Source organism: Canis aureus, chromosome 10 (assembly GCF_053574225.1).
Source record: "Canis aureus isolate CA01 chromosome 10, VMU_Caureus_v.1.0, whole genome shotgun sequence".
NCBI lineage: Eukaryota > Metazoa > Chordata > Mammalia > Carnivora > Canidae > Canis > Canis aureus.
This window is the reverse complement of record NC_135620.1, coordinates 21647288-21674261: the sequence shown is the minus strand read 5'-3', so window position 1 is coordinate 21674261 and position 26974 is coordinate 21647288. Positions and strand designations below refer to the sequence as shown.

Below are 26974 nucleotides of genomic sequence, written 5' to 3'. Positions count from 1 at the left end.
ACCCAGACCTCCCACAGGTCATTTAAGAACTCCAAGTTTTTTTCACAACAGCCCCTCAAAGGGAAAAAGGAGAGCCTGGAGACCTGACTTGTAAACTAGAGACTGTCTGTGAGCATATTATGGATGTGACTCAAGAAAAGGAGGTTGAAATATGATAATTGCTTTGCACTGCAACACCACTATGAGATCCTAGACCGGAGGACTGTTTCTAACACACCTCTGTATCCCCAGGACCTACCACAACGTCTAATACAGAGTAAGGTGCTGGGTAAGTATTGATGCAGGGATTCAAAGCATTATATCTAATTAGGTAAGGATAATCACCTTCTGCTCTTTACAAAGCTAAGTTTTAATGATTAATTACATATTGAATCAACTGTCATGACTTTCTATGAGCATATTGTAAATTTAAAAAAATCCAGAGTGATTTCATTATGAAAATATTGTGGCTGCATGTGTGCTATAGTCACACATACAATAGTGGAATATCACAAAAAAAGTCCTTTAAGTTTTTGTAATTTTATTTCTACAAATGTATTTTTTTAATGTTGTGAAATGTCATTTTTAAAAATAGGAAAATGGTTATTATGTGCACAATATGTTTATCAGATGCAGCCAGATGGTTCATCCAGGGTGTATGGAGAGAGCGAGGCCATTCCTACTTCCCTGCAATGAGGCAGAGCAAACTAGCTGAGCCCCAAGAGGTAAGAAATTCTCTCCCTTGGTCATAAGGCTGCCCCGATGTCCAGGAGATAGCTCCTGGGCAGGGGCTAAGGGATTCTGCTTTCCTTAAAAAGAAATATCGTGGAACCAAGATCTTTGAATGCTCAGCGCCCCCCTCCCGTCGTATATTGGTGGCCCTGCGACTGAAGCTGATTGCTCAGGATATTCCCCATTGGACTAATGTGCTTTCGTTCCCGGCTGACCTTTGGGCACTGAGTCCGGTGACAGCCTCCATCCTTCTCCCCAGTCCCTCTCCCTCGGCTCGAGGCCCTACACTGCAATGTTACGAGGGGCCGGGCCACCACTAGCGTACGCGTGACGGGCCCATCACACTAAGGAAAGAATGAGAAAGGAGCAACCTTCTGGAGAATTAAATGGCTTCTCCGCACACGCTTCCCTTCCACACAGAGAGGACGGAGCCTGCGCCCCTGGTCCTGCAACCACTCGAGCCCACCCTCAAACCCCCGAACGCCGCGTCTCCGAGGGGGCGGGGCGGCCTCCAGGGGGGCGGAGTCTCCTCCTCGTTACGCCGTTTCCCAGAAGCCATCGCGCGGTTTGGTAGCGATTAAAAAAAGGGCGGGAGTCCTGCGAGCGGCTTCAGTCAGTCGGGCACCGGCGCTGTGGGCTCTCTGCCTCTCCTATTGCTCCGCAGGCAGCGACACTGCCTGGACGGTGGCGCACTCTGACTGTAGCTCGTGTCCTCAGGAAGGCGAAGGGACAGGCTGTGGGGGGCCAAGGTCCCGAGGCCTTGGGGGCGAGGTGGCAATGTGGTCGCTGCAGGTCTATACCCGCAAGAAGCGGGCCGGCCAGAGGCTCAACCTAACCCCAACACCGGACCAAGGCCCCACCGCGAAGGCAGAGCCTCCCCCGGTTCCAGGCAGAAGGCACTCCGCGCGCCGTAAGCCCCAGCTGGGAGGCCGGTGACGAGGTCTTGGCCCACAGACACTCAAGGGCGGCAAGCGCGCCTCCAGGCTTTGCCCTGAAATATGTCGTCTTTTCTCAGGCCTGAAGGGGAAAATGCACCGTTTGCAGAAGATCTCGGAGAAGGCCGAGTGCAGTGGGCGGGGAGGTGGCGGCCCTAGGCCGTGGAGGTGCGTAGCCGCTAGTGCCAGGCCCAGGCCTTCTGCCTCCTCGAAACTTACGTCCTCATTTTCTGCCTGGAGCCTCTCATTCTAAGAGTCAAGGAAGAAGATAGGTGGAACGCTCTTGACGAGTTGGCTCCTCTCAGAACATAGACCCAGAAATTATTTGAGACAGAAGGCGAGCGAGAGAGCAGGCCCAGGGAGAGCGAATCCCAAGCCGACGCCCTGGGGAATGCGGCTTGATCTCAGGACCTCATGAGATCACGACCTCAGCCGAAATCTCTAGTGGGAGCTCAACTGACTGAGCCACCCAGGTGCCCTCGGAAAGATTTATTAATTTTTCTTAAGAGCAGTTTTGCCAAGTTACTTAAAAGCAAGTGAGATAAAACCTTCAGGAAAGCATTCATACCATCAGCAAGTACTGGGTACAAGTTAGTCCACTGGGGTCTTTACTTTTTCTTAATGATGTCCCCAAATAGCCTTTAAGGTTCCAGTGTGAACTGTGAACAGAGACGCGGAGAGCCAAGTCCACACCATGAAAAATTAATTGTGTTGTTTGTTTGCCTAGCACTCCGTTAGGAGTTACAGGACAGAAAAGCCTGCAAGAAAATATCACTAATGAAGAGCCCGCGGATGAGAAGACTGCACTATTGAGTGTATGTATGTTCCTTGTATGGACCTTTGATATACGTAAAGCAGAGACCAACCGGTAACCAATGTGCCTTCAAATTAAAGTACAATAAGGTTTTTGTTCATAAAGACTACATAGCTTCCTAGCGTTTTTATAAACGTTGGTGTTTTCTCTTTAGATAGGGCCTTGAATTTCTGATTCTGTGGATTCATAGCCATATATATACATATATATATATTTCTTTTTTAGTTTCCCTCGACAAAAATTTGAGAAATGCCCATTAGTGACTAATTTTCTATGAAACAGGTATATTTAAGTTTTCTTGGTAACTCCCCAATGTTTAATAGCACTTAAACCATTTAAAAACCATTTTCATTCTCATTTGACTTTCCATTAACAACTAGAAACTGTTTATTATCATCAGAATATTATAGAACTTCCTGGTCTACTGTATGTAATATGGATTCCATATAATATTTTAAAGATATATAGCAGTAGTTTGGAGAAACTCAGATTTTAAAAATTGCTTGTGACTCATCTATCATTAGCATTAAATAGTCGTGTTCCAGTGCTTTAGCTTACATATCTCTCTAAAACATGTGTTTTGGGGGTGGGCAGTTCCAACAAAAGGCATTTATTCAAAAGGATTTTACTCCAGATTTTTAACAGTGTTAAGTGTTCCTTGTAGATGATTCAGAATATGCAAAAAAAAAAAAAAAAGTTTAAAAAGTTTCTTCTAGTTTTTATGTATTTCTTTACATTGCTTTTTTCTGTGCCTTTTTTTCAATTTAGAAAATTTTATCTTTATTGTATATTCCTCTAACATTAAATGGTCTTCAAAAATATGATTTTTAATGTCTGCATAGTGCTTTTTGTCTTAAAGATAGATATACGGTAATTTATATAACTATTTTCCTGGGGTTGGAGGATTGAGATTGTTTCCCAGGTTTTGCCATTTTAGATATCAGTGGACATTGTACCACAGAAGTTTTTGTGTACCTTAAAATTGTTATCCTAAGGCAAATAACTTTGTAGTGAATCAGGGGTTGGATCGTGTTTAAAGTTTCTGATTTGTGTTGGCCACTTGGCACCATTTTACCTGATACTTAAAAAATACATATATTTGAAAGATGAAAAGTAGCCTGTTATTTGATATTTCATTTCTCTGAATGTTAGTAAACACTTCCTTCCCTCATTTTATTAGCCATTTGTTTCTTTTTCTGTGAACTGCTTATTCATTATATGTTGAAGATAATTACTCTTTTACACACATGTATAACGAATATTTTTATATTTTTGTGTTTGCCTTTGATCATATTTCTGGTATTTTAGACTTATCAGTCTTGTGATTTCTTTTGCTTTCATATTTAGAGAAAGAAAAGCCCTTTTTACCTAGGAGATCAGAAGAATATTCACTTTTAACTTCTGGTTGCTGGTTTATCCCACAGTAGGTAGTTGATAGCATATTGCTGACTCTGTAGATATGTCCACATTATTATATTTTAGTATTTACTTTTTAATTTAATATTAAATATCAGATCATGTCTGTGATCAGTAGGCTGAAAGAATCTATTGCATATGAAACTGACACACAAAGTTGATATTAGTTTTTCTCTATCAAAATAACCAAATCAACATGATAAAACAGTATAATATGAAAATATTCAGTCCCATAATTTGTGTTATATTTTTAATTCTTATTTCCCTTAGGAGTCAGTGCCTGATGACCTCCAGGTTGACAGTAGTTCATCCAATAGTGAGCTAATATCAGGTAAGACTGTCAGATGTGAACTCCCTCAGCTTTGTTTCTTACAAATATAAGCGTCCATCTAGATTTTTGCCTCATCTTCCCATCTCAGTGGAAGAGGGGTCTTTCTTCTAGTTCAAGGTGAATCCTTCTGCCTTTACAATGGACCTCATCCTCAAAGCCTTCAAGAACACACCAGTAAATCAAAATTGAGATAAATACTACAAAAGAGATTGAGTTGAGTATAACTAATTGGGTTTAATTGGAGAATTTAGAGAAGGCTTCCATGAGAGAACAGCAAATGAATTGAGATAGGAAGAAAAGGAGAAAATACCTTGCAAATTAACTGAGTTAAGAACCATCCAGACAGAGGGAACGGCATGTGCAAAGACCCTAATATGGGACTAAGACTTATGTGTTCAGTGAACTGAAAGAAAGCCAGTGTGGCTGTGGTACAGAGAGGAGGGGGAAATGCCAAAGATATTGGTGTTTGTATTTGGAGCAGCAAGAAGCCACTGAAGTCTTTTACTTAGGAAAATATATGATCACCTTGGCTGTGGTGTGGAAAGAAGCATGAATGGATGCAAATAGACCAGATGGGAGGTTATTACAGTAGTTTAGGGGAGAATTGATGGCACTTTGTACTAAAATAAGACATAGGATATATATGGAAAGAAGTGGGCATAGCTCATGACTATTTTAGGAACTGAAACTGCCAGAATATGGCAAATGAAGAATGAAGGAGATGGAGGGATCAAAATCAAAGAGATCTGTTTCAGGCTTGTGTAACTGGATGTAAGGTGGTATCATTTAAAAAAAAAAATCTTGCTTGAGGGAAGGATCATAAGTTATGTCTTTAATATATTATGAGTACTTTTAAGATGACTAAGTAGAATGCCAAATAGGCAGTTGGATATGGAGGGCTGCTGATAGAAATTTATGAGCCATTTACATATTGGTGTAATTGAAGTTATATTTAAAAACAAGAAAGGATTCCATCAGCACACCAGAAATACTGAGGGATTCTTAAAACCAGATGAAATCAGGGATCCCTGGGTGGCTTGGCGGTTTAGTGCTGCCTTCGGTCCAGGGCGTGATCCTGGGGACTTGGGATCAAGTCCCTCATCAGGCTCCCTGCCGGGAGCCTGCTTCTCCCTCTGCCTGTATCTCTGTCTCTCTCTGTGTCTCTCATGAATAAATAAATAAAATCTAAAAAAAAAACCCAGATGAGATCAGATTGCTGAATATTTGAAGAGCAGAGAAAAACCACTGCGGAGTTAAGAATAGCTCTAGAGACATTTGAAACAGTTGTTCAATAAATACAAACACACACACACACACTCCATACACATGCACACACAAACTACTATAATAAAAGGACCCTGAAGGAATTGTCAAGGTTATGAATTAAACACTACATTCTGCCACTACGTGGCCTGGTTCCTTCTCATCCCTTTCTTACATTGGAAATGTTGACAGCTACAATACTTGCTGCCAGGATAAACCCTGGGAACTACTCCTAAACAAAGTGAACTAAGGGTTTGGCTCATAAGTGTCGATTTTGGGGCTGGAGTGAGAAGCAGAAGAGAGTCTGAAGTAGATACAGATTGCCACAAGGGTAGCAGAGGGAGAAAAAGGTAAAAGAGATAGATTATGCTTATGCTTGTTAACCCCAGGATAGAGATATAGTATGGCTCTCTGAAGTGGGATTTCTGATAATGGAATCTTGTAGTATATACATTAGCCAATTAGGACAGTGCCCCAAGTAACCTACAGTACTCAGAAAATACAAGAAGATATCATCATGCAGAACATAGGTTCTCAGAATGTCTCATCACTCTTCTAAAAATCTCCAGAAGTAGGCTGCTGTTTCAGAATTTATATGCACTGCTATACAAGTAAAGCTTCTTAAGTAGAGAACAACCAGGAGCAGCCAAACCTTTGAATAAAGCAGTGGCATGGAAGAGAGGCAACAAATGGAGCAAACAATAACAAATGGAGAAATAGTGAAAAACTTTAAATATCTCTTTAAAGACAAGAGGCCACTGGATCTATAATATAACTGTCTGCTTTAACAAAAATTATAGTCCCCAGAAACTAAAAATATCATCAAATTTAAAACCTCATTAAATGATCTGAATGTTAAAATGAGTTCAGCTCAAAATCAAATTAAATAGCTAGAAAATAGAATATAGGAACATTTCTTAGAATATAGTACAAAAGAATAAGAGATGTGCTCAACAAATGTGTCTCCTGCCCTCTCCCCTCTTTACCTGTTTAACTTCTACTTGTTCTTTAAGAAAAAAAAATCAGATGCTCTCTCTACTGGGAAGTTCTCCTAAGCAGAGTTTTCTCTTCCTACATGAATTTGTTCTTTCCTGGGAATTCTGTGGTACTCTTCGTATACTTCTGTTAGGACTCAAAACAACAGTATTATTGCTTTTGTTACTCTTGGCTCTACAGCCATTGAGAATAAGCCTTACCTTTTATGCCCATGTTTGGGACATGATATAATTTCAAATGCTTGTTGAATGAGTTTTATATGCTGTTTAGAGAAAATAACCTATTTAACCATAATTATTATTTTCTTAAATTATAGTTTAAATACATAATATATGTCCTTGGTTACTAGATTTATCAAGTTGATGTGTAAAAGATAGAAGGAAATAGAAAATGGACTGTGTCCAATTTGCAAACTGGTTGTATTCTAAGGTGTCATTTGTTGATTGATATTTGAAACCTGGAATTCTTTTTTTCCCATAATAAAATGTAGATGATTAGGTTTTTAAAAGCCTACAGAATTCCATTTAATATGTAAGTAACTGTTTTAATTCTGCCTTGGAATGTAATAATTTTGCAACATGATGAAAATTAATTCAGGACTTTATATTTAGGATGGAAGATTGAACATAGACATTTACTTCTCCCTTTTGAAACATCACTAAATTATCAATTAAAGGATAAAAAGAGCATGAAGCCACAAGGTAGAGAAAAAGAGAAGACACCTTGGCTGACAAGAAGTAACCAACAAAATTTAGAATATGGAAGGTAGATGAGTAAGTTATATTTGGCCTAACAGAAAAAAGAAAAGAAAAGAAAGAAGAGGAAGAAAGAAAGAAAGAAAAGAAAAGAAAAGAAAAGAAAAGAAAAGAAAAGAAAAGAAAAAAAATTGAAAGCTAGATGACTAGAGTAAGGACCAGCAAAGAAATAAACTGATTGAGGCTATAGTTTCAGGAATTAGAGTCATCATACATTCCTGAAGAAATGAGTACAGATAGTGTTGAAAATAGGAGGATTTTTGGAAGTCTTTAAATTAATGATTAGATGCTCTGATCCCTTCCCCAACACTGTGTTGTCAAGCAACGACTTTTTCCCACGCTGGCAGTCCAGATACTTTGAAGCAGAGGATCTGGACTCAGCACTGCTGTATTGATAAGTAGAAGGGTGCAGAGGTGAGGGAAGGGAATTAAGTTTGTATACCTGGGTAACTTTCAGGCCCCTTATCCCACCTTACCCCACTCAGGAAAATACTCCCCAACTAGGAGAGTGGAGGATTCTCTTTTGTAGTCTTCTCTGCACAGAAGGAGACCTATATTCTAGCAGTAATGCCCTGCTCCCTATCTAAATACCCATCAGTGAAGCCCAATATTTCCTAAACCCCACTCATGAATTTAGAATTTCCAATTGCTGTTTAGTGCCTCATTCTTGAACATTCAAGAATTACAGGGCATTTAATGAAAGCTTTTAAATGATCATTAAATAAATGATACCTAAACAAAAGAAGCTTGAAGGACATAGACATTGCAAAGAAACGAAAAATTTTAAAAACCATGTTTTCATTATCCTCGGGATAATAAAATAATAATAATCCTGAACATAATGAAACTATGTATCCATGAAATGAGTACAAGGTACTATGAAAAGGAGCACTTAGAGAACAGAACGTATTCTTAAAAAATAAAAATACGAAGTCAGAAATAAAACATTCTAGGATGTTTAGGATTGAATGATGAATTTAAGGAAATATTCCAAAAATTGAATAAACATTAAAAGATAAAAATAATGGCAGTGGTGACATAATTCTGTGAGTATACTAAAAATAGCTAAATTGTATACTTTAAAAGGTGGAGATTTATGGAATATGAATTGTATTGTATGCAATGTATTATATGCTGTTTTAAAAAGAAAAATGAGTTCAGACATTCTAACATCTGAGAAATTGTAGTTCTAGACATTATAAACAGAAAGGAAATTATTAAACACATAAAGCTAGAAATTTTTCTAGAATAAAAAATGATCATGCGTATATATAACAAAAGAACCTATCAACTGCCCATTACAACGAATGAAAAAAGACCCATATCAAGGCACAATACAATGTGACTTAAAATCCTCAGGATAAAGAGAGAAATCCTTCAGTCTTCCAGAAAAAAAATTGTTGATTACAAATAAACAATGAACAATATGAATAACATTGAGTTTCTAAAAGCAACTCCAGAAGCTAGAACATGGTAGGAAAATGCATTTAAAACTCTGAAGCAAACTGATTTCAGAGATAGAATGGATCTGCAGCCAAAATTTGGTTCATATTTCAAGATTGGTGATGTCATCCATATAAGCAAGAGGGTAGGGAAAGGTTTGTTGCTCATATAATGAAGCTTTCTAAAGAGAAGAGCATCTCTTGAATAGGACTGAAAATGGCTTGAGAGAGCAGGGAGAAGAAACCGGGTGGGGTAGGGGGTGGTTAAGTGGAGCCAGAATGAGGTTTCCTAGACATGGTTTTTACCTTGTAGCCATTGCCAAAAGATGGAATATCAGGACTTTCTTATCAGCTTGCCCAGATGTGGGACAGAAGGGGAAGAGACAGCAGTGAAGTTTAAATTTGTTAAATATTATAAAATGGGATAATTTTGTTTTATTTTTATTTTTTTATTTTATTTTATTTTTTTTAATTTATTTTTTATTGGTGTTCAATTTACTAACATACAGAATAACCCCCAGTGCCCGTCACCCATTCACTCCCACCCCCTGCCCTCCTCCCCTTCTACCACCCCTAGTTCGTTTCCCAGAGTTAGCAGTCTTTACGTTCTGTCTCCCTTTCTGATATTTCCCACACATTTCTTCCCCCTTCCCTTATATTCCCTTTCACTATTATTTATATTCCCCAAATGAATGAGAACATATAATGTTTGTCCTTCTCCGACTGGCTTACTTCACTCAGCGATAATTTGTTTTAATACATTAATCTAGAATACTCTGCCAAAACACTCGAGTGTGAAGATAGTATAAAGACATTTTTAGACAGATCTTCTACCTTTTCCCAGGAAACAAAGGAGATACTCCAACAAAACTAGAGAAGAAATAAGAAATTAGAGTATCTTGAAATCAGAGGCTCCAATACAAGCAATATGTGAAAGAATTTCTTAGGCTAATTCCAAGAAGACACTTGTGCAGCTCATCTAGAGGACAAGAAGTCTGAATTTGAGCAAGCATATTGAGATCTCCAATAGCAATACTTCTTTAGAAAAAAAGAAGGAAAGAAGAGAAAGAGGGAATGAGAATTTGAAGAAAGAAGAAAAAAAAGGAACTGATAACTTGGAATTTTTATTGAGAAGAGATCGATACTTTAGCAAGTATTTGGGATAAAATTCTGATAGGTACTTGGAAAACTAATTTTAAAATGGGATAATCAATAACTGAAATAAACCAACTTGTAGCAAAAAGGTCTGAATATAGCTCATAGTACATAGCTTAGGTATAAATTATTTGAGCATTCATAATAATAGAATTGCTGAATAAATTTTAATTTAGAAATATAAAGGGGGGTATTAGAAGAAACAATAAAGTTGAAAGTAGTTGTTTCTGTATATTAGGGAATTATTGGGGTGGTATTAGACAAGATGTTGCTGTTTTTATTACCAGCCTTGTAGAACAATTTGATTTTATAAAAGTATATAGTATAATTTGATATAAATATAACTTTATTTTTTGTATATTTTTTATTGGAGTTTGATTTGCCAACATATAGCATAACACCCAGTGCTCATCCCGTCAATTACCCCCCTCAGTGCCCGTCATCCAGTCACCCTAACCCCCTCGCCCACCTCCCCTTCCACTACACCTTGCTTGTTTCCCAGAGTTAGGAATCTCTCATGTTCTGTCACCCTCTCTGATATTTCCCACTCATTTTCTCTCCTTTCCCCTTTAATCTCTTTCACTATATTTTATATGCCCTGAATGAATGAGACCATATAATGTGGTATGAATATAACTTTAAATGCATTTACATTTCTAACTTGTGGCTCTAGGAACAACCTTCCACTGCTATAATCATGAATATTTATTTATTCTTTTCTCTACCCTACTATCCAGATGGTGAGTATGGGATTTTCCTAATTTCCTTTTTTAAAAAAATTTTATTTATTTAGTCATGAGAGAGAGAGAGAGAGAGAGAGGCAGAGACACAGGCAGAGGGAGAAGCAGGCTCCATGCAGGGAGCTTGATGTGGGACTCGATCCTGGATCCCCAGGATCAGGCCCTGGGCTGAAGGCAGCGCTAAATCACTGAGCCACCCGGACTGCCCAATTTTCCTAATTTCTGAGCCTGACTTGAATTCTGGGATTTGGTGTAAGGGATGGCTCTACAGTAGTGTGTGGTATTCATGGAATTTTGAAAGCTAGAAGGCAAGAGAGATGTAACCACACATGGTGGTGGGAGGATGAAAAAGTGAGAAGACTAAAAAGTAGTAAGGACGAGGCCAAGACACTGTAGGGTGCTTGGAGTAGGGGAAGGAAAAGAACTCAGAGGGATAACCTACCTCTGACATCTGATGTGGTGAAGAGGAGGTTAGATTGGGTTAATCAATTTAAGTGCTGAGTGGTGGCTAGAAGATGAGGCCAGATAGGAAATCATTGTCAACTTTAAGGATAGGATTGGAGTGGAAGAGAAAGATGGGGTGAGGTCAGAGTGAGAAGGACAGAGTTGTGCCTCAGGTAGGTAATGGATGAGGAGAGATAGGCTGTAAGTCAGCCCCTGGGCAGGAGAAATAAATTTATCAGAGTCATGCTCTCCTTTTATCCCTTAACCCCCACCCTGTCAATTTTTATTTAGTGTTAACATATATTTTTTCAGTTGAAAGTGTTTAATAAATGCTGACTGGAGCAGGCTATGTTTTCCCTTTTCTTATTAAACCTGTTTCTTAACTTTTGGTATTAATTTCTATCCCTGTCATTTATTTGAAAGTTCTTCACTGTAGTTCATTCTCAGAGGGATAACTTTCGGACCCCTTAGTCTGAGAGATTCTCTGTTCAAATATTTTGCCTCTTATTGAGAGGTTTTTTTATTATTATTATTGAATTTTCAGGGTTATTTATTTATTTAATTTATGATAGTCACACAGAGAGAGAGAGAGAGAGGCAGAGACACAGGCAGAGGGAGAAGCAGGCTCCATGCACCGGGAGCCAGACGTGGGATTCGATCCCGGGTCTCCAGGATCGCGCCCTGGGCCAAAGGCAGGTGCCATACCCCTGCGCCACCCAGGGATCCCTCAGGGTTATTTATATTCTAGATGCCAACCCATTTGCAAATATTTTCTCTTAATCTGTGGCTTATCCTTTCATCTTAACAGTGTCTTTCAAAATGAAGTTTTAAAATTTGATCAAGTCTAATTATCACTACTATTATATTATGAATCATCCTCTTAGTATTATAAGAAATCTTTGCCTACCTCAGTGTCGTGAAGATTTTCTCCTTTTTTTTCCTAGGACCTTTGTAGTTTTATGATTTACATTTATGTCAATGACTCATTTAGAGTTAATTTTTTATGTGATGGAAGATATGAGTGCAAATTTTTTGTTTTGCGTTTGCATAATAGATATGTAGTTGCTTCAAGATAATTTGTTTAAAACAGTGTCCTTTCTCCACTGAATTGCCTTTGCATCTTGGTAAAAAAATCAGTTGCTCATATAAGTTTGAGGGCTATTTCTGGGCTTTCTCTTGAATTCCTTTGATCTATTTGTCTATGTTTAAACTCGTTTTTTAAATGGAATAACTAGAAGACTTTTTCTTCTTAGCTAGTTAGTTTACTATTAGTGGGTTACTTATATATAAAACTTGAGTTTGGGGGTAAAAAATCACAATTGAACCAAAGAAGGGAAGGAATAAATTACAAACTTAGGAAAGCAATGGAAAAAGATTATAATGCTTCCTTTACATCAAAATCAGAATTATTTTCTAAGGTTGAAGTTACAGTGGTATATAGTAGTATGCGTTTTCAGTTGTTTGTATAAATAGTTTTACATTCTCTCTATATAACTGCATGTATGTTACTACAAATAGGAATTTCTAGGATTTTGAATCTGTTTACTATTGAAACATTTCACTTTCTGTTTATTCTATAGGACTAACTTCGCAGCATATTTCTAGTTCTTTTCCAAGCTATTCATTGACAGACTCTTACACAGAATACAAGAGTTTTGAAGAGAGTTTAAGTAGTTTTCCATCACCTGAACTCTTCAGAGGATCAGATTATTTAGGTAAGAAAATAATTTCAACCTAAAGCTGACTCATATAGAAATTGTTCCTTTTTCCACAAATCCTCCAATGAGTAATGTTCCTTTTGAGAAGGTGTGCTTGTTTTCTTCACCAAAACCTCCTCCCCTGCCCATTACTATACTCTGTGCTTAATCACATAGGACTATACATCAAAAGCTACCAGAGAGATCCCTGGGTGGCGCAGCGGTTTGGCGCCTGCCTTTGGCCCAGGGTGCGATCCTGGAGTCCCGGATCGAATCCCGCGTCGGGCTCCCAGCATGGAGCCTGCTTCTCCCTCTGCCTGTGTGTGTCTTTCTCTCTCTCTTTTTAATTTTTATTTATTTATGATAGTCACAGAGAGAGAGAGAGAGAGAGAGAGAGAGGCAGAGACACAGGCAGAGGGAGAAGCAGGCTCCATGCTGGGAGCCCGATGCGGGACTCGATCCCGGGACTCCAGGATCGCGCCCTGGGCCAAAGGCAGGCGCCAAACCGCTGCGCCACCCAGGGATCCCTTTCTCTCTCTCTCTATGTCTATCATGAATAAATAAAAGATAAAAATAAATAAAAGCTACCAGATAAGAAAAGGATGAAGATATTAGGAGAATGCCCCAGAAACAAGCCAGTTTGCATGATAGTATCCCAGAGATGCTCACGATTTGGCTGTACTGATACTTGTAAAAAGATATGTCTGAAATGTGAAAGATGTATTGACTACTTTTTACTCAAATTAAACATGGAGATTTATTCTTTGGGATGTTTTAAAACACAGGAACTCTGGACTGTAGGATACTAGGCACTGTTAATAGCAAGGATATGTGATATTTTGAAACAAAAGAGTTTGAAGAAACAAACTCTTAACTATAGAGAATAAACTGATGGTTACCAGAGGGAAGGTGGGTGGGTGGATGGGTTAAATAGGTGATGGGGATTAAGGAGTGCACTTGTCCTGATGAGCACCAGGTATTTGAAATAAAAGCTTGAAGAAAAAAATAATAAAAAAATAAATTAAAAAAAAAAAAGAGAGTTTCCTAGACAAACAAAAGGTGAAGAATTTAATTACTAGACCCACCTTACAAAAAAAAAATTGGTAAAGGGAGTTCTTCAAGTTGAAACAAAGGACTAAATAGCAACACAAAACATATGAAAGTATAAAACTTACCAATAAGTTTATAGACAAGTACAAAATACCTAATACTGCAACAGTGGTATTTAAATCACTTAATTCCAGAATAAAAGTTAAAAGACTAAAGTATTAAAACAACTATAATAGAAATATGTTAATGGATACACAATATAAAAAGATGTAAATTATAACATTAGTAACAAAGTGTGTAAAGGGAGAAGTAAAAGTATAGAGTTTTTGTATATGATTGAAGTTTCTATGAGCTTAAAATACATTGTTAAAATTTTATATAAGCACCATGGTAACTATATAGAAGATAATTATAGAAGATATACAAAAGATTGGGGTGCCTGGGTGGTGCAGTTAGTTGGTTAAGCATCTGACTCTTGATTTCAGCTTAGGTCATGATCTCAGGGTCCTGAGATCAAGCCCCACATTGGGCTTTGTACTGAGCACGGGGTCTGTTTTCTGTGCCCTTTCTCCCCTGCTGTCTCTAAAAAATAAATTAATTAAAAAAAAACACAAAAGAGAAATAGGAATAAAAGCCTATCAGTATCAAAAGAAATAAATGAAACACAAAGGAAGATGACGAGAGGAAAAGGGCAATAGAACTAAAAGATAGGAAATAATTAACAAAATAGTAATAGTCTTTCCCTATCAGCAATTAGTTTAAATGTGAATGGTTTAAATTCCCCAAAGACAACGAATGGCTGAGTGGATTAAAAAAAACAAGGTCCAACTATATGCTGTCTATAAAAGACTCCTTTTACATTGCAGGACAAATGTAGTCTGAAAATGGAGCAATGGGAAAAGCTATAATGTGCAAATGGTAACCAAAAGAGAGCAGAATTGGTTCTATTTATATCAGATAAAACAGACTTTAAGTCAAAAACTATCATAATAGACAAACACGTATAATGATGAAAGGGTCAATTAATCTGGAACATATAATGATAATAAATAAGCATGCACTTGACATCAGAGTACCTGACATATCAACACTGATAGACCTAAAGTCAGAAATAGGCATCCATATGGTAATGGAGGATTCATTACTCCCACTTTCAATAATGAATAGAACATCCACACAAAAAATCAACAATTTTTGATTTCAAAATATATTGCAAAGCTACAGTAATTATAACAATATGGTACTGACATTAAGATAGACCTATAGATGAATAGAATGAAGAGCCCAGAAATGAATCCATGCTTATGTGGACACTTGATTTTAGATAAGAGTGGCAAGGATAAACAATGGGGAAGGAGTAGTCTCTTCGATAAAGTGGGAAAACTGGACTTCCACATATGAAAGGATGAAATCAAACCATTATGTTACATTATACAGAAAAACTAACCTAAATGGATTAAAGACTTAAACATAAGACCAGAAACCTTAAAACCCCTGGAAGAAAACACAGGGGGAAATCTTGATGATAGTGGTCTTGACAGTCATTTCTTGGATATGACACCAAAAGCAGTCAGCAAAACCTAAAATAGTTAATTAAGTGGGAGTACATAAAACTAAGATGTTGCACAGAAAAAAAAAAAAAAACAGAGCAAAAAGGCAAAGTACAAAAAGGGAGAAATATTTGCAAACCACATATCTGATAAGAGATTGATATTTAAAATGTAAAAGAAACCCCTGCAACTTAGTAGGAAAAAACCACGAATAACCCAATTTCATAATGGACTGAAGGACTTGAACAGATATTTCCCCCAAAGGAGACATACAAATGGCCAACAGATACATGAAAAGATGCTCATCATCACTAATTTTCTGGAGTATGCAAATTAAAACCACAATGAGATCTCACAATTGTTAGGATGATAATAAAAAAAGGTAAGTATTGACAAGAGTGGATAAATTAGAAACCTTGTACACCGTTGTTGGGATTGTAAATGGTGTAGCTATTATGAAAAACTGTTTGGTGGTTCCTCAAAAAATTTAAAAAATAGAGCTACAATATGATACACCAATCCTACTTCTGGTTATTTATCCCAAGAAATTGCCATCAGGGTCTTAGGTGTTTGCACTCCTATGTCTATTGCAGCATTATTCACAGTAGCCAAATGTGGAAATAATCAATGTGTTCAGTGTGTGATGAATGGATAAAGTAAATATAGTATATACATATGATGGAATAGTATTCAACCTTCAGAAAAAGTGAAATCCTGCCATATGCCGCAACATGGACGAATCTTGAGAATGTTATGCTAAGTGAAATAAGCCAGTCACAGAAAGATAAACACTGTACCATTCCACTTGCATGAGATGTCTAAAATAGTCAAATTCGTAGTAGAGTGTAGACTGTTTGTTGGTTGTCAGGACCTAGGGTGAGATGGATACGGGAAATTGCTATTCAACAGGTATCAGGTGTCAGTTTTGTTAGGTGAATAGATTCTAGAAACTTCCTATACATACTATGTTATATAGTTAACAATATTCAATTATAAACTTACAAATTTGAGAGGGTAGATTCCTGTTGAGTGGTCCTACCATAATAAAATTAAAAATTAAAAAATAAGAAAAGGAAGCAAGCAGAAATAGAAACACAAGGAGGAAAAAAATATTGAAAAAATAGTCAATTGACGTAGAATATATATTGTATCTGTTAAAAAAATAGAATGCTATAAAAAGGGGATATTCAGATAGCAAATGCAATAGCAGTGAAAAACTCAGTAGAAGGATTAGAAGTTAGGGTTTAGAAGAAAAAAGTCAGAAGGAAAATGAAGAAAATTGGTCTCAATTTGAGGGAAAAATCAGAGGAGGAGTATATGAAATCCAATATTAAATAAAAGGAGTTTTAGATAAGGATAATGAAATAAACAAAGGGAAGAAAATTATCAATGTTATAATTCAAAAATATTTCCTAGAGCTAAAGAGTATGATTTCTGCATTAAAAGGGCCATAGTGTGCCTAGCGTAGTAGATGAAAAACACCAATATAGAGCATTATGCAACTTTAGAAGACCGGAGAATGGAATTAAAATAATTGATTTAGGGATCCCTGGGTGGCGCAGCGGTTTGGCGCCTGCCTTTGGCCCAGGGCACAATCCTGGAGACCCGGGATGGAATCCTACGTCGGGCTCCCGGTGCATGGAGCCTGCTGCTTCTCCCTCTGCCTGTGTCTCTGCCTCTCTCTCTCTCTCTCTCTCTGTGTGACTATCATAAATAAATAAAATTTAAAAAAAAGAATGGATTTATAGAATTTGGTAGAGTTTGGGATTAAATAGGTGAAAAATACAGAGAAAACTAAAGCAGAAAAGACTTACTGACTTCGTGGGGGATAAATGGTTGTCATGGTATACCACAAGAGTAAAAAGCATTTTTATAGCAATTTATTATCATAATGTCTATACTGAATATTGATTTAACTAGATATTCAATATAATAATATCATACCAATGGGAATTGTGGAAAGGGGGACGGAGATGTTAGAATAACCTCATTGTAAAGGATCTATACCCTAAAAACTATAGAACACTTCTGAAAAAAATTGAGGAAGACACAAAGAGATGAAAAAATATTCCATGCTCATGGATTAGGAGACAATATTGTGAAAATGTCAATGTTACCCAGGGCAATTTACACGTTTAATGCAATCCCTATCAAAATACCATGGACTTTCTTCAGAGAGTTAGAACAAATTATTTTAAGATTTGTGTGGAATCAGAAAAGACCCCGAATAGCCAGGGGAATTTTAAAAAAGAAAACCGTAGCTGGGGGCATCACAATGCCAGATTTCAGGTTCTACTACAAAGCTGTGGTCATCAAAACAGTGTGATACTGGCACAAAAACAGACACATAGATCAATGGAACAGAATAGAGAATCCAGAAGTGGATCCTCAACTTTATGGTCAACTAATATTCGATAAAGGAAGAAAGACTATCCACTGGAAGAAAGACAGTCTCTTCAATAAATGGTGCTGGGAAAATTGGACATCCACATGCAGAAGAATGAAACTAGACCACTCTCTTTCACCATACACAAAGATAAACTCAAAATGGATGAAAGATCTAAATGTGAGACAAGATTCCATCAAAATCATAGAGGAGAACACAGGCAACACCCTTTTTGAACTCAGCCACAATAACTTCTTGCAAGATACATCCACAAAGGCAAAAGAAAGAAAAGCAAAAATGAACTATTGGGACTCCATCAAGATAAGAAGCTTTTTCACAGCAAAGGATACAGTCAACAAAACTCAAAGACAACCTACAGAATGGGAGAAGATATTTGCAAATGACGTATCAGATAAAGGGCTAGTTTCCAAGATCTATAAAGAACTTATTAAACTCAACACCAAAGAAACAAACAATCCAATCATGAAATGGGCAAAAGACATGAAGAGAAATCTCACAGAGGAAGACATAGACATGGCCAACAAGCACATGAGAAAATGCTCTGCATCACTTGCCATCAGGGAAATACAAATCAAAACTACAATGAGATACCACCTCAAACCAGTGAGAATGGGGAAAATTAACAAGGCAGGAAACCACAAATGTTGGAGAGGATGCGGAGAAAAGGGAACCCTCTTGCACTGTTGGTGGGAATGTGAACTGGTGCAGCCACTCTGGAAAACTGTGTGGAGGTTTCTCAAAGAGTAAAAAATAGACCTGCCCCACGACCCAGCAATTGCACTGTTGGGGATTTACCCCAAAGATACAGATGCAATGAAACGCAGGGACACCTGCACCCCGATGTTTCTAGCAGCAATGTCCGCAATAGCCAAACTGTGGAAGGAGCCTCGGTGTTCATTGAAAGATGAATGGATAAAGAAGATGTGGTTTATGTATACAATGGAATATTACTCAGCTATTAGAAATGACAAATACCCACCAATTACTTCAACGTGGATGGAACTGGAGGGTATTATGCTGAGTTAAATAAGTCAATTGGAGAAGGACAAACATTATATGGTCTCATTCATTTGGGGAATATAAATGATAGTGAAAGGGAATAGAAGGGAAGGAAGAAGAAATGGGTAGGAAGTATCAGAAAGGGAGACAGAACATGAAGACTCCTAACTCTGGGAAATGAACTAGGGGTGGTGGAAGGGGAGGAGGGCGGGAGGTGAGGGTGAATGGGTGACGGGCACTGAGGGAGGCACTTGACGGGATGAGCACTGGATGTTATTCTGTCTGACCGTTAGGTTAATAATTTTTATGGGGCAAGAATCTAGGAAAGAAAGTAGTTTAGAGCCCTGAAATAGGTCAAAGATTATTTACTGTCCTAAATGCCATCAAGTCTTGTCTTTTTTATCTGTTTTACCCAAATTCCTTAATTACTACAGCTTGGTATGAGGACCTAAGCTGTTATGGGGACTTAAGTTGGGCCTGGGGGATGTAACCTCCTACTTATGTGCTATTAAAAGTTGTGTGCCATTCCTCCCTGCTATTTTAGATTGGGAATGTCCCAAGTTGGAAGAACACATGCGATGCAAGAATTCCACTCTTCTGGATACCAGTAAAGCAGTAGCAATAGAGAAGGTACCACAGTTTTCAAACCTCTCTGCAATTTTAGGTGAGTTTTCACAATCTTTTTTTCTCATGTCACAGGGGAAACACCTCATCTATGTTGGAAAAAACAAAGTAATTTTTAAAATGATTTATAAGCGAAGTTCATCAATTAGGATTACATTGGCTATGAATAATATTTGATTAGTAGCAGCTCAAGCACATATAGGTCTCCTTTCTTAAAACTTTTATTTTGAACTAATTTTAGACTTGCATAAAAGATGCAAAAATAGTATGGAGAGTTCCTATGTGTCTCTCACCCAGCCTTCCCTAATGCTTGTCTTATATAACATTATTAGTACAATGATCAGAATCAGAAAATGAACAATGGTATAAAACTACTAATTAAATTGCAGACCTTATTCACATTTTACCAGCTTTTCTACCGGTCTCTTATCTTGCATTTCAGGATCCAACATTGCATTTGATTGTTATTTCTCCTTTAATCTACTATAATCTGTAACAGTTTCTCAGTCTTTCTTTGTCTTTCATAGTCTTGATACTTTTGAAGATTACTGATCAGTTATTTTGTACAATGTCCCTCAATTTGAATTTGTCTCATGTTTTCTCATGATTGGAATGAATTTATTCAATTTTTTTGAGAATGCTGCAGAAATGATGTTATGCCCTTTTTAGTACATTGTATGAAGTTCTTGATGTCAGTATATCTTATTACTGGTGATATTAAACTTTGTCATTTGATTAACATGGTATCTGTGGGTTTTTTGCATGGTTTAAGTTACTAGTTTCCCCTTGTCTTAATAAATATATGGAATGATAGTTTGAGACCCTGTAAATCCTGTTTCTCCCCAACTTTCATTCACTGGTAGTCATCAGAGGGCTTTGACTTTGACATTTATTACTCTGGCGTTTCCCTAATGGTGATTTTCTATTTCATACTTTGCTGCTACATTTATTGGAATGCTGCTGTAAAAGAACTGTCCTGTTTCTGCCACTTATTTTTTTCAGTTGTTTATATCAGTATGAAGTCATGAATATCTATTTTATGTGTTAAAATCCAATACTTTCATTTTTTATTTACTTATTTATATAACTTTAGTATACACAAAAAGAAGTTCCAGAATTATTAACTCAGATCCCTTTGAGAAATACATTTAGCAAATAAATTACATTTATGTACAGTTCTGCTTATTACTATTACTATTATCAATCAAAATGCTGTTTTTCATAGTTATATAAGTTAGTTCTTTTCTTCCCCTTCCCTTACAATGCAGTTAGTATTCACTTGGAATATACTCAGATTCATCTGTTAGTGTTTGATTCAGTATTTGTTTCCCTAACCTGTTTGGATTTTTGTTTGTTTGTTTGTTTCCTTATTCAGGGAGAAGGTGCTATGTGAAGGTGTGTGAAACATTGTTATGGTTCTGAGAATCAAAGCTATAAGAAATACATTGCTTTTTTAAAAAAATCACTTCCTCTTTCCTAGTACCCTGATATTATTCCCCTCTTTTTTCTACCCCTTTCCCACTCAACTCTTATAAGTAACTAGTCTCTTTAGATTATGTTTTTTTCTTCTATATTCTATGATATATTTTCTTATATCCTCTTCTTTCTTGCTTATAGATACTCTTTTTGTTTTTCTCCACATAATATAATAGTATATACTAGAAATAACTCTGGCTGGTTTTATAGAGATCTTCCTCATGTATTTTTTATTTTCTTTGTGTGTGTGTGTGTGTGTGTGTGGGTGTGTGTGTGAATTTTCTTTTCATACTTTTTCCCCAATTTTATCTGTTTATCACCTTTACCCTCCATTTCTAGATTCATTAGATATTAAGAATATTAGCCTTTCCCTAAATGCCCTAATCAAAATACACAGGGTGACAGGATGGAATTTAAAAAAAAGACCTATCCATATGCTGCCTATAAGAGACTCATCTCCTATCTAAAGATGCAAACAGACTGAAAATGAAAGGATGGAGAAACACTTACATGCACATAGAAGTGAAAAAAAGGGCCGAGGTAGCTATGCTTATATCAGACAAAATAGATATAAAACAAAGACTGTAATAAGAAAGGTATTACATAATGATAAAGGGATCAATCCAATGAGAGAATATAACAGTTGTAAATATCCATGCACCCAGTATTGGAACATCTAAATACATAAAGCAAATATTAATGGACATAAAGAGAGAAACTGATGGTAACACAATAGTAGTATGGGATTTTAACACCCCACTTACCTCAGTGGATAAATCATCCAGGCAGAAAATCAATAAGGAAACAGTGTCTTTGAATGACACATTATACCAGATGGACATAACAGATATATACAAAAACATTTCATCCAAACAGCAAAATATGCATTCTTTTGAAGTATACATGGAATGTTCTTTGGGATAGATTGCATGGTAGACCAGAAAGCAAGTCTTAGTAAATTTAAGAAGATTGAAATTATACCATGTGTCTTTCCTGACCACAATATAAAACTAGAAATGAATCACAAGAAAAATAAACTGGAAAAAGACAAACATGTGGAGACTAAACAGCATAATACAAAACAGCCAATGAGTCAAAGAGAAGTCAAAGGGGAAATCAAAAATTACATGGAGATATGAGAAAATGAAAACATAAAAGTCCAAAACCTTTAAGACAAGCAGTTCTAAGAGGGAAATATATAGTGATACAGATCTACTTCAAGAAGCAAGAAAAAGCTCCAATAAATTAGCTTTACCTTAAACCTAAAATAATTAACAAAAGAATAAACAAAGCCCAAGGAGAGTAGAAAGAAGGAAAAAATGGAGTTCAGAGCAGAAATAAATGTTATACAGATGAAAACAAAAACATAAAACCAATAGAACAGATCAATAAAAGCAGGAGCTGGTTCTTTGAAAAGAAACAAAATTCATAAGCCCTTAGCCAGATTCATCAAGAAAAAAAGAGAAATGACTCATAAATAAAATCAGAAATGAAAGAGAACAACTGACACCAGAAATTTAAAGATTATAAGAGAACATGTGAAAAATCATGCCAAAAGATTGGACATCCTAGAAGAAATGGGTAAATTCCCAGAAACATATAATCTTCCAAAGTGAATCAGAAAGAAATAGAAAATCTTAACAGACCAATTTCTAGTAACAAAATTGAATCATTACTTTAAACTACGAAAAAATAGAAGTCTATGACTGGATGGATTCACAGGTAACTTCTACCCAACATTTTAAGAAGAGTTAATACTTATTCTTCCCAAACTATTCCAAAAAAATAGAGGAAGAAAAGCTCCCAAATTCATTCCACAAGGCCAGTATTACCATGATACCAAAACCAGACAAATTCACAAAAAAGAAAGGAAGGGAGGAGGGAAGGAAAGAGGAAAGGAAGAAGGGAAAAGAAAAGAAGGATGGAAACTATAGGTCAAAATCCTGGATGAACATAGTTGCAAAAATCACCAATAAAATATTAGCAAACCACGTTCAACAATACATTGAAAGGATCACTCACTGTTTCCAAATGGGATTTATTCTGGGGATGCAGGATGGTTCAGTATTTGCAAATCAATCAACATGATAAACCATATCAACAAAATATAAGATAAAAATCATATGATTACCTCAGTACATGCAGAAAAAACATTAACAAAATTCAACATCAATTCATGTTAAAAAGGGAACATACCTCAACATAATAAAGGCCATCTATGAAAAAAAAAGTCAATATCATATTCAATGGTGAAAAACTGAGAGCTTTTCCTCTGAGACCAGGAACAAGACAAGGATGTCCTTTCTTAATACTTTTCTAGTACTACAGCATAGTTCTAGATAGACATCCTAGCCACAGCAATCAAACAAGAAAAATAAATGAGGCATCAATATCAGTAAGAAAGAAATTAAACTGTCATTATTTGCAGATGACATGATACTGTACATAGAAGACCCTAAAGACCTTACCAAAAAACTATTAGAAGTAATAAATAAATGCAATAAAGTTTAAGGATACAAATTAATACCCAGAAACCAATAACATTTCTATACACTGATAATGAAGTAGCTGAAAGAGAAAATAAGAAAAAAAAAAACTCTATAATCACACAAAAAAGAATAAAATACCCAGGAATAAACTTAACCAAGGAGATGAAAGACATGTATTCTGAAAACTATAAAACATTGATGAAAAAAATTAAAGGTGACACAAACAAATGGGAAGATATTCCATGCTCATGGATTGGAAGAATTAATATTTTTAAAATGCCCATACTTGCAAATACAATCTAAATAGTCAATGCAGTCCCTATCAAAATACCAATAGCATTTTTCACAGAATTAGAACAAATAATCTTAAAATTTGTGTGGAAGCACAAAAGACCCCAAATAGCTAAAACAATATTGAGAAAGCAAAGCTGGAGGTGTTATACTTCCAGACTTCAAGATATACTACAAAACTATAGTCAAAATGGCATGGTTCTGGCACAAAAACAGATACATAGATCAGTGGAACAGAATAAAGAGCCCAGAAATAAACCCATGCTTATATAGTCACTTAATCTGTGACAGAGGAGGCAAGAATATACGATAGAGAAAAGACCACCTCTTCAATAAATGATGCTGGGAAAACTGGACAGCTACATGCAGAAGAATGAAACTGAACCACTTTCTTATATCATACACAAAATAAACTCAAAATGGATTATGGACCAGGGGTCCCTGGGTGGCTCAGCGGTTTAGTGCCTGCCTTCGGCCCTGGGCGTGATCCTGGAGTCCCGGGATTGAGTCCCACATCAGGCTTCCTGCATGGAGCCTGCTTCTCCCTCTGCCTGTGTCTCTGCCTCTCTCTCTCTCTCTCTCTCTCTGTCTGTCTTTCATGAATGAATACATAAATAAAATATTTAAAAAAATGGATTGTGGACCTAATGTGAGACCTGAAACCATAGGAGAGAATACAGGCAGTACTTTCTCTTACTTCAGCCATAGCAGCATTTTTCTAGATATGCCCCCTGAGAAAAGGGAAACAAAAGCAAAATTAAACTATTGGAACTACATTAAAAAGCTTTTGTACAGTGAAGGGAACCATAAATAAAACAAAAAGGCAACCTATTGAATGGGAGAAGCTATTTGCAAATGATATATCTAATAAGGAGTTAATATCCAAAATATATAAAGAATTTATACGACTCAACATTAAAATTCCAAACAATCCAATTTTAAAAATGGACAGAGTAGCTGAATAGACATGTTTCCAAAGAAGACATACAGATGGCCCACAGACAAATGAAAAGATTCTCCACATCACTAATCATCAGGGAAATGGTAATCAATAGCACACATACTTGTCAGAATGACTAAAATAAAAAGACAAGAAAGAACAGTTGTTGCCAAGGATATGGGGAAAAAGGAACAGTCATAAATACAAATCAAAACCACAATGTGATACCACCTCACACTGGAAAGAATGGCCAAAATTAACAACTCCGGAAACAATGGAGGTTGGGAAGTATGTGGAGAAAGGGGAACCCTCTCACATTGTTGGTAGGAATGCAAACTAGTGTAGCTACTCTGGAAGATAGTATGGAGGTTCTTCAAAAAGTTAAAAATAGAGCTACCCTACAACCCAAAAATTGCACTACGAGGTATTTATCCAAAGGATACAAACATTGTGATTGAAAGGGGCACATGAATCACAATATTTATAGCAGCCATGTCCATAATAGCCAAACTATGGAATGAGCCCAGATGTCCAAGGACAGATGAATGGATAAGGAGAGGTGGTATCTCTCTCTCTCTCTCTCTCTCTCTGTGTGTGTGTCTCTCTCTCTCTCTCTCTCTCTCTCTCACACACACACAGGAATATTATTCAGCCATCAAAAATAATGAAATCTTGCCATTTGCCACAATGTGGAAAGAACTAGAGAGTATAATGCTAAGCAAAATAAGTCAGAGAAAGATAAATACCATATGATTTCACTTATTGTGAAATTTAAGAAACAAAACAGGTAAACGTAGGGGAAGAGAAGGAAAAATCTAAAGTTCAGGAAACAAACTGAGGGTTGCTGGAGGATGGGTGGGTATTGTATGGAACTGATGAATCACTAAATTCTTTTTTTTTTACGATTTTATTTATTTATTCATGAGAGAGACAGAGAGAAAGAGAGGCAGAGACACAGGCAGAGGGAGAAGCAGGCTCCTCGCAGGGAGCCCGATGTGGGACTCGATCCTCGGTCTCCAGGGTCACACCCTGGGCCAAAGGTGGTGCTAAACCACTGAGCCACCTGGGCTGCCCAAATCACTAAATTCTGTCTCTGAAACTAGTAATACAGTATATGTTAAATTGAATTTAAATACAAAAATTTTTAAAGATTTTATTTGACAGAAAGAGAGAGAGAAGGCACAAGCAAGGGCAAGGGGCAGAGGGAGTAGCAGGATCTCCACTGAGCAGGGAACCCAACATAGGACTCAATCCCAGGACCCTAGGATTATGACTGGAGCTGAAGGCAGATGCTAACTGACTAAGCCACTCAGGTTCCCCTTAAATACAAAATTGTTTTTTAAAAAATGACTCATCCATTTTTTAAAAAAGATTTTATTTATTTATTCATGAGTGACACAGAGAGAAAGAGGCAGAGACATAGGCAGAGAGAGAAGCAGGCTCCCTCTAGGGAGCCTGATACAGGACTTGATCTCAGAACCCCAGGATCATGCCCTGAGCCGAAAGCAGATGCTCAACCACTGAGCCACCCAGGCCTCCCTCTTATCCACTTTTGATGGGAATGTGAATTGGTATCGCCACTGTGGAAAATAGTGTGGATATGCCTCAAAAAATTAAAAATAGAAATACCATATGATCCAATAATTCCCCTAGTGGGTATTTACCCACAGATAATAAAAACACTGATTTGAAAAGATATATGTAGCCCTATGTATTGCAGCATATTTACAATAGCCAAGATATGGAAGCAATCTAAGTATACACTGATGGATGAATGGATAAGGAAGATATGGTGTGTACACACACACACACACACACACACACATATACACATGAATATTATGCAGCCATGTGAAAGGTTGAGATCTTGCCATTTGCGATAACATGAATGGACATAGCAGGTCATATGCTGAGGGAATAGGTGAGATTGAGAAAGACAAAAACAATATGATTTCACATGTGTGGAATCTAAAAAAAAAAAAAGCAAATAAAAAAAAACAAAATACAGGGGCACCTGGCTGACTCAGTTGGAAGAGCATGCAACTCTTGATCTCAGAGAGTCATGAGCTTGAGCACCATGTTGGGTATAGAGATTACTTAAATAAATGAAACTTAAATTTTAAAACAAAAAACAGAATCAGACCTGTAAATACAGAGAACAAACTAATGGTTCCCAGAGGGAAAGGGGATAGGGGTGTGGGAAAATGGGTGAAGAGGAGTAGGAAACACAAGCTTCCAGTTATGGAATGAATAAGTCAAGGGAATAAAAATCACAGCATAGGAAATAATAATCAATGGTATTGTAATAGCATTGTGTGGTGACAAATGGTAGCTATGCTTGTGGTGAGCATAATATAATGTATAGAGAACTGAAGTCATTATGTTGTACACATAAAACTAATTTAATATGTGTTACCTATACTCAATCCAAAAAAAATTTACATCAGAA

The 26974-nt window shown here is 36.8% G+C and overlaps 1 protein-coding gene across 6 annotated transcripts in view; it reads left to right on the top strand.

The window, feature by feature from the left end:
- MEIKIN (meiotic kinetochore factor) overlaps positions 1-26974 on the top strand; it is a 77502-nt gene continuing 50528 nt past the window's right edge. Inside the window, exons 1-7 of one of the 6 annotated variants that reach the window (XM_077911578.1) lie at positions 1-268; positions 610-704; positions 1727-1814; positions 2374-2461; positions 4147-4207; positions 12583-12717; positions 19250-19369. In XM_077911578.1, coding sequence (XP_077767704.1) covers positions 1741-1814; positions 2374-2461; positions 4147-4207; positions 12583-12717; positions 19250-19369 — 478 coding nt within the window. In that variant the 5' untranslated portion in view covers positions 1-268; positions 610-704; positions 1727-1740. Of the gene's footprint in view, positions 269-609; positions 705-1257; positions 1622-1726; positions 1815-2373; positions 2462-4146; positions 4208-12582; positions 12718-19249; positions 19370-26974 lie in introns of those variants that run through there. The other 5 variants (XR_013387620.1, XR_013387621.1, XM_077911579.1 and 2 more) reach the window with 5 other exon arrangements.